Source organism: Anser anser, assembly GCF_964211835.1.
Source record: "Anser anser genome assembly, chromosome: 2".
Lineage (NCBI taxonomy): Eukaryota > Metazoa > Chordata > Aves > Anseriformes > Anatidae > Anser > Anser anser.
The window spans coordinates 61,451,701-61,460,693 of record NC_139721.1 but is presented as its reverse complement, the minus strand read 5'-3'; the positions used below and the strand labels follow the sequence as shown (position 1 = coordinate 61,460,693).

Genomic DNA, 8,993 nt, shown 5'->3' with positions numbered 1-8,993 from the left:
GCCCGCTGCTGGACGTGGCGCCGGGGAAAGCAACTACAGCGACCGCCATGCCCAGCGCCGCCCCTACGGCCGCCCTGAGGTGGCCGAGCCGGGCATGGCGGCTGCCCCCGGCAGGGCGCAGCGGCGGCGGGGTGGCGGCATGGCGGCGGCGGCTCCTCTCGGTGCCGTCGGACTCGCTCCGCCGAGGTTGTTTGCCCCTTTTGCCGCCGCCGCAGGGCTCAGGTAATAAGTGGTGTCCCTGCCCGTCCTGAGGGGTGTTCTCCCTTTCCTGCCATTGCTCCCCGTCGCCAGCCTCACGGCTCCCGTTTCCAGCCCTGAGCTCACCACCAAGCTCTGGCCTCTTCCCTCACGGCCTGGGTGCTCTGCCCTGCCCGGCCACGAAGAGGGTTTTTGGGATGGCTCAGTGGGTGCGATGCTCCCCGAGATGCGCTGCACAGGCCTTCCCGGGTGTAGCAGACAACCACGGTTTAACATGCAGTTTTCTGCGGTTGCTGCCCTCAGGAGTGCGGCTTAAACCTGGGCTAGGTGCTTGAGCTGAGGGGAGTAGTGTAACCTGCACAAGTCTGCCAAGAGAAGGGCTACATGTCCGAGGTAGTCAGGCCTGTGTAAGAAACAGGACGGCTTCTTTGGGGAAAGTGCGATTCCTTAATCCTTCCAGTGCAGGCTCAGCTTCCAAAAATTCAAAGCACCAAGTTCAGAAGCAAAATCGAGAAAGGAGATTTTTCTACCAACCCTTTTCTATAATCTTCATTATAATAGCTGTTTCATTCCTCCCCAGTTTTTTTTAACCTGTAACCAAAATAGGTTATACCCACCTTTTAAAAAGACTTTGGAATTGGTAGCAGAGGAATATTTATATATTTATATATGTAATAATATATAATATTATAATATAATATATTATATATAATTATAATAATATAATAAAAATAATATAACATAATAAATATTAATAATTATAATATATAATATTTATATATAATATATATATATATATATAATATACAGGAAAACATTGCTGTCAATTGTATTTACCCACGGGTATACCACTACATCTGGAGAAGCAGACAGGTTTTGTCACTAATTACAGCTTCCTAGACATTCTTTGAAATAGTTTTGTTCCCTGACCAGCACGCAAAAAAACCCCAACCCAAAACAACAACAGCAGCAACCACAAAAACATGTTCACATTGCAAGTACCGCAGGGTATGAAAGTCAAAATACTGGTACAAAACTGAGTCCTACAAATTGAAAGGTAATGAAATAGCAATTGAGGTGGTTGTGCCTCCAAGCTAGAGCATCTTTGTTTGTTGCTATAGAGGTAGTTCTGCTGCTGTTGAACTGGACTTTTTTCTAAATCCCTTTAACGGCTTTTGAAAAATGCTGTTTGTTATGGACTCATTCAAGTTGGTTCTTCATCTCATTTTCTAAATGTGCTTGTTAAGAACACCCATCAGTAAAACATTTGCTTGACCTTCAGGGTGTATTTGACATATAGTTACTTTTTTTGTTGCTGTTAATTTTGTTAGTCTATTACATTTTAGCATCCAAACTGAAATGTGTATGTCTTTCTGTTACGTTTATAACAGCTCCCAGAAAAACTTCAGGGATTTTTTTATAGGGCACAGTCAACAACATAGGATACAGTTGTTCTTTTTTTTTTTAAGATTTTTTCATTGAGCATAAACTGATTCTAAATCAAGAACAGTATGCATTAAATGTACGTGGTGCCCATTTGCTTCAAAATTAGATTTTTTCTCTCCGACATTAATTGGTTGCTGATAGCCATGGCAGGGTTGACCAGATGTTAGAAAGCCAGCTGGCGTTACAAACCATGGAGCACTAACAGAGTACGTGGGGAGTTGTGCCTGCTGTGTGGAATCACGGGGTATCAGTGGGTATTAAGTGTAAGGATTTGAGGAAGATGGAAACTCCATCTGAATATAAGCGTGCGGTTTGAAGATGGTGTTTGTGATTACAACTTTGAAGTTCTTTATATAGTTCGAGAAATAATATAGTTCTTCCTATCAGAAAAGTGGGAAAACATGTAGCCCGCTGGATTCTAAGACTTTTTGTTAGGAGTATGCAAGGTTACTTTTTATTTAGAGAAAGTAATTTGTATCCAAATTATTGTGTAAACGAGCAATAAAAGCTTTGATACCCATTTTTCCTGTTGAACTAACAGTTACCTGTCGAGCTGCTAGGATTTTAGCTGGGGAACGTCTGAAGTGAGAATAGAGCCTCGTTTCAAATGAGATTCTGTTGGACGGTCAATGGAATTCTTTTTGAGCCATGGCAGTTTTTGAGAGACTATCAAGGTATTGCTCTATTTGGTATCTTCTAATAGCTTAGCAAAGTTAGATGGCTCAAAAATGCCTCTGGAGTAATGTTGCAAAACAGAAGATTAATACAGGGAGGCTGATTTTTTTGGGGGGTCTATCTGGAGCTTGATTATGGTGCCCGCAATGGTGCAGCGGTGTAATCTCTACCGGATTCAAACTGACCTGGTGGTGCAGCGTCATTCCCTTCTGACTTCTGTGAGAGATTAATCACAGGAGAGAGGCCTGTGAGTTTAAATCTGACATCTTCCCGATGTCAGGTATTTTAGGTATTTTACCTGATATTTTAGGTGATAATTGTTCAAAGTTGTGAACCGATAATAATGAGTTACCATGTGATGTGTTCCCTCAATCCTGTCTCAGTTGAGATGTGGTGTCTAGATGCACATGATATGCATGTTTCTTCATTTTATAATGATGTGACTCCTAACAGTTTTTACTTTCTAGAAATACATCGAGGAGCTTTGCTGCCAGGCCTGGGGAATGTTCTGAAACTGTAAATGCAGAAATTAAAAGTCTATATCGGAGACCTCCCATAAAACCAAAACCTAATATGTGCATTGAGAGGTGAGTATGTCTTCAATGTAAGAGTATAAGAGCCCTCACAGAGTTAAGAGTATAAGAGCCCTCACAGAGTATAAGCAATTTTTTCACTGTGTACAGTTATTAAGTTCATGCATTGGACATTTCCATGTCAGATGTTCCGAGTTGAAAAGGAGATTTGCTTTCCTGACCTACTTTGGGATCCTGAGTTGACCTCAGGACCCAAGTCATGTGAAGCCTTCAGCAACTCCTCTGCAAGTCATGGGATGTGATGATCCTTAAAATAAAAATTCTTGTTGTATTTTGTAGAGAAAAGCCAGTTTGGAATTAAACTCCTGATGTTTCTCTTGATGCTTCTTGGTTTTTATAGGTAGTCTTAGAATGGTGGAGTGAGATAAGGGGGAGGAAAGAGGCTGCTGCAAACATGCTGCAGAGGGAATGTTTCTCTCCGTTTGACATTGAAAGGTCACTTTTTAAAATAGTTGTGAGTTGTTTTCTTTTTGAAGATCTTTTACATTTCTACAAAAAGCACCTAAGAGTATTTTATAGGGAAGATTAATTCCCCTATTTTACACATTTGCAGCTTTCTGTGTTAGTCATTTTTCTGTTTCCCATTGTATAGCCAGTTCCATTCCTTATGTTGTTAGGTTTGTGTGAAAGATGAGAAAAAAGTTTCCTTCAAAGGAAAAATAATGTGGGTGTGAAAACTACTGCTGAGAATTCGAGATCAAGTATATTATTTTAACCAATTTGTAGCTTTTAAAGGGATCATTGCTAAATTTTCTGTGGAATAAATGCAGTAACTGCTTTGGGCTTACGCTGTTTGAATCCTTTCACGTAAATAACTGTACAAGTTTTGGCATGCTTGCCTCCCTGTTAGTGCAACTAAATTTCTGAGTTTTAATACAAACCCTGGAGTATTGACATTATTATCATTCTGTGCTTGAAATCTATATAGTTCTGGAATAAAGTATTATAAATCAGCAAATGTTTTAAATGATACAGTTGGAAAAAAGAGGCATGGCTGAGGCGTTGACTTTCACAGCGGTTTGTATTTTCAGTGGTGATTTTGATTTGATCATTTTACCGTGCTCTAAAAAAGTTAGAGTATAAAATACTTTTATTCTTTTTTAAACTCTGTGCTGTTACCAGGTACTACTGGAAGGATTTGTCAGTTAATACAAAAAAAATATGGTGTCTTATCTGAAGGCTCTGTTGCACTTCTACTTAGGCTGCAAAGAAACATCACAAGTGGGATTTTGCGGCTGGCACCTGCAGTTCATCAGGCAGCCTGGGAGACACACAGAAGCATTAATGTTTTTAAGGTGTCACACAACTCTTACTTTGAAGTTCACATCTTTCTGTTGACGTAAATTAAAGCTGTGTGAGACCTCTGAGCACACATGGCTTGAAGATTTTGATGAGGTATAGCATGATCCCACTGTTTGACTGGGACATTTCTGTGCTGATGCATCCTGAGAGCTGACAGCACAGTCAGGAGGCGAGTGAGTGGGAGTTCTGGGAAATGCTGATGGACTGCGTGGTGAAATCATGGTACAAGCAGCGAGAGGTTGGAGTTGAGTGAGGTACTTTCTTGTCAGGCTGGTTGTAGTGTAACGAAAATGCAGACCCATAACTTTTCAGGTAATGTCCTGTGCCACTTGAATAGGTTGTGATGAATTGTTTCAAGCACATGTTTTAGATCAGAGAGACAAATTAGAACCCAGACGTTGTGAATTAACTCTTGAGGTTGAGGTTTCATCTTGGGACTCAAACTGGTAGTTTTTTATCTCTTTTTCTTTTTGCTCAGTTTCGGGGTTAAAATTCTTTGCCATTGTCATTTCTGGAATTTGCAGGCGAGTCTAACAGCATTTCTCGTTTTCCAGCATGCCATCAGAAATGCTGATGAAGATATTTTCCTATCTGGATGCTGTATCCCTGCTGTGCGTCGCTTGCGTGAACAAGCGCTTCTATCATCTGGCCAATGACAAGTAAGGAAAGCGTGTTAGTCTTTCTTGCACAGCAGCTGAGTTTACCTGAGTTACGAGTCTTTCTAATTTAGTTTCACTGATGCCAGAGCACTGGTGCATGTACCTACCGGCAATTACTCTGCTGAAAATGTACTGCGTAGCTCATAGTACAATGTGTTGCATGGAATTCTAGCTGTGCAAGCCCTATTAGCTTTAATGGGAGTTATGAGGCGAAAACTAAATACAGTGCTTTGAAATGTTGCTATTAGCATTTATGCTGTTATAAAATTTGCATATATTTCTGTTTGTATTCATGTGCACCTGTGCTGGGTCATTGATTCAGGCAGCCCTTAGTGGTGTGTAGCCAGTAGCTTTGTAGAATTACAGCTTTCATAACTTCTGAAGTCCAACTTCTTCAGCTCTTTATCATTTTTTTTTTCCAGAGGATTTGACTTAGTCAAGTGATGGATTAGTGGGTTTTATCTGTTGCCCTCTCTGTCAGATTTTGGTGACTTCTAAATGAAACCAAAAAGGGCAAAAGTAAATATTGACAACCTTCTTCTAAGTGATTGTTTATACAGAGCTTAAAAAGAGCCAATATCACCATTGCTTTGTGAAACGATCAAGAAGACAGAGCTTGGTTTGTATGAAGTAACTAGCATTCCTGGGTATCGTTTTTTCCCAGGATTCTGCTGCATTCGTGTTGGTTAAATGAGAAAATCTCTTCCTAAATAGTAAGTTACTGCAACTGGATCTCACTTATTTGCTAAAATTTTAACAGTGAGTCAGTTAATGTTGTCACCTTTAGAACTGATGAATTTCAAGGGAAGGCCATAAACCAGATTTTTTTTTTTTGAGGCTGTCAGCACATGCATGTAGGTAAAAATTGTATAGTTGTTGCAAATTATATATCTTAATATGCTTTTTCAACTTCAGGGTAGTAAGGTAAGGTAAAATCTTTGTGGCTGTTCAAGGGGAACTGATTAATCTGCTTCCCTCTCAGCAATGTCCGTTTCCATTTTTTAATCTCAACAGAGATTATTATATAGGAAAAAATGTGATTCAAGAAGAAGATGCTTTCCCTTATCTAGGAGACTGGCTGGTTCTGTAAGATCAGGTCACTTCTTCCTGTTGGATTTCTGTGGATCTTCTTGACTCCCTGAATCTTTTGGTGCCTTAACAGAAGTTTAATTTGAAGTCCCTGCGCATCTCTGTGACAAATCTGGTCTTGTTTGTGGACAGAGTGTCTTTCTGAGGATAGTTCTGCTGTCCTGGATGTACTTACTGTCAAGCAGGTTCAATGGCTCTTGATGCAACAGGACTGTTGGTCTTTCAGCATGGCGCATATGTGATGTCTAATGCTGTGCTTTGTCTTTGGGCTCTTCAAATAACGTCTGCACTTTAATTAAGACTTGGTACTAATGTCTACAGTGTAACCAGTGTAACAGGGAAATATTTCTGTCTCCCCTCTTCCTGCACTCTCCCCCCTCCCAGCATGTAGTAGTGTTCCAGTCTTCCTGTCATGCAGTGTGGAAAGCTCACATAGGTGGTCTGTCTGAAAGCCTGAGGGTTTTGATCACCAGCAGAAGGCACGTGTACAACAGGAACCAAGGAGCCAGAGCACAAAGGAAGGTCTTTTAGCCTTGCCCAGACCTTTTTGCCCTTGTGGTCAAGGCTGACAGTGGTGCGTGTCTGGTTCTGGCACTTGAGTTAGCAGGAAGAGGTTGGTTTGGCTTGTTGTAGGAGTGTCCAGTAAAGATCCTGAGATGAATATTGACCCTAACACCGTGAGGCAAAAGTGGCACGTATTCTGCTGTCAGAGGCAAATTCATGCTTCCCTGCTGGATGCCTTTTTGATTTGTGTACTCTGCATTCTTCAGAAGTTGAGGATAGAAGGGGCAGTGATACATCCATGAACACTTGTGATTCCAAGTCGCCCTCTTCTCCTCTCCCTCCCTTCCCTGACTGGATTTTTGAGCTTTTTGAACTGATTTCTCTTCTGCTTGCACAATTATGTTATGGGAAAGTAAGAAGCAATATATAACTAGTGAGGAGAAGGGTGGCAGGAATTGATGGATCGCAAATCTGATTTCATTCAACTTACATTGCCAGAGAACTGGGTCTTCAAAATGCAGGAAATACCTACTACTAACTCGTGTCTTTTCAGCATCATGAAGCCAGATGACGAATATCCCATTAAAGAGAGGATGTCTGTCTTGGGATGTGCTTTCTAGTTAACAGCAAAGGTTTATAGGGTGATACCTTACTGGACTTTTTAGGCTGAATAAGACCAAATGGATGATACACAGCTTAGCTTCCCCTGATGACAATGTGTCAAGGACATCTCTGCTCTGTTTTCATCATCGAGCAATTCTTGGTTTCTTTGGAGTTTAGATAAAAAATTGTTTCCTTTATCAGAACTATTTAATATTATCTGATAATTGGGTTGTCTCATCTTTTCTGATCTTAGAAGTGAAATATTTTCAATCTTTGTTTTATTATGAGATTGTTCTCCATACTGATTCCTCCTTCCTCTGCCCCCTCTTGTGGATTCTGGGAAAGGTAGAAGCTTGTGTTGAATGTGAACCCTCCTTTACCAGTCATAGAAGCTTATGGGTCTGCGTGTTTTTAAACAGCTTTGACCCCCAAAATGGCAGCAGCAGGCTGAGAGGTCTCTGCAAAATTCCTTGAGTACTTCTGCATCAGTAACAAAGAGTCTGGTTATGGGCATGTGGGGGCTTATTCTCAGTAGCTGATGAAATGAGAATGGTTTTCCTGGACAGGAGGTAGTGGGATGGATGCATTTAGTCCTTGAATGCTTTAATGCTGTAAGGAGGGAGAAGAAATGCATTACAAAGCACATTAGCGTAAGCTTGCCTGGGGATAAGTGAGGACTGGTAAAGGTAATCTTGCTGATAAATTGCAGAGGATTTCTCTTGAGAATTTGATTTCTTTTGCTATTAGTTTCTTTTAGCACGGTTTTGTTGACTGTGTGACTTCAGAAATAGAAATCTAATTCGAAAACGTTAAGTAAGCATTATTGTTTGTATTCTTTTAATGTCTTGTACTCAATATCTCTGTACTGTCCTAGAGATCATTGCGGGTTAGGAGAGAAATGTGACCCCACATTTTTTCTAACAGTAAAGAGATGAATCCGTCGTTCCTGTTGGATGTTTCTTTGATCTTTGTATCCAGAACTCTTCAAAAGAGTGCGGAAGGGGTTGGCATGACAATGATACCTCTGTCAAACATCAGTGATTCTAACTGCCCTCCTCCACCCTCTTTTGTCTGGGTCTGTGTGAGAGACGTGAGGGGTCCAGATTGCTTTTGTTGAGTAAGAGGTATTAAAACACTTGTTTCCTAAGTTAATTTTGTATGATGAGGATGCATCATTATTTTGGGATGGAATTTTCGAAAGCAACTGCTTGAGCTTAATCAGTTTTCATTCAAGTCACAGTGTGTCTGTGTTGTCTCTGAGCTTCATCCTGGACTCTGCGTTTTCAGGAAGACAGACAAGACTTACCTTTTCTTTTTTCCTGTTGATAGCTTTCTTTCAAATCCGTACTTTTACTTTTTTTTTTTTTAAATCTTCTTCAATGAGTGTAAGGGAGAGTCTATGAAGGAAGTAGCAGCGTAAGTTTAGGGAAAGTTTTTGAAAAACATGATCTGGTGTGCTATTGAGAAGCACGAAAGAGTGGGAAGTTCCCAAGATAAAATGATCCTACTTTCTGCAGTACTAGCCAAACATTTTCTTTGTATGTAATTGTGATATTTATCAACCTTGCTGGCATATTCTAAGAATTAATTGGGTAACTAACCCCCCTCCTTTTTTTTTTTTTTTTCTTTGGTAGAACAGAAATTCACAAGTGGATCTTACTTGGTATGTATACTTTAGAAGAAGAAATGTGTTCAGAGAGTCTGTGTCCTTTGAGATAGCCTCATAAGCTCATGAGACACGCTGACATCTAGCATCTTTCGTTTCCTGAGCTTTCAGGTTTGCACCAGGGAAGCTGACCTGATATGAGCTGTTTGAAGATCATCATAGGCAAAACTGCACAAACTGTGCCTTTGCATTTTCTTGACTAGTACCTACGAGGCTACACATTCTGGTCTTCCATAAATTCAGATTTAGATTAAGCCC

The 8,993-nt window shown here is 40.6% G+C and overlaps 1 protein-coding gene across 8 annotated transcripts in view; it reads left to right on the top strand.

Annotated features, from left to right (window-relative positions):
* The first annotated feature begins 71 nt into the window (after positions 1-71).
* Positions 72-8,993, top strand: part of FBXO15 (F-box protein 15) — a 199,821-nt gene continuing 190,899 nt past the window's right edge. For 3 of the 8 annotated variants that reach the window (XM_083825765.1, XM_083825770.1, XM_083825768.1), the window contains exons 1-4: positions 72-222; positions 2,787-2,906; positions 4,769-4,873; positions 8,709-8,732. In XM_083825765.1, coding sequence (XP_083681891.1) covers positions 95-222; positions 2,787-2,906; positions 4,769-4,873; positions 8,709-8,732 — 377 coding nt within the window. In that variant the 5' untranslated portion in view covers positions 72-94. Of the gene's footprint in view, positions 223-2,185; positions 2,319-2,772; positions 2,907-4,768; positions 4,874-8,708; positions 8,733-8,993 lie in introns of those variants that run through there. The other 5 variants (XM_083825771.1, XM_083825766.1, XM_083825767.1 and 2 more) reach the window with 4 other exon arrangements.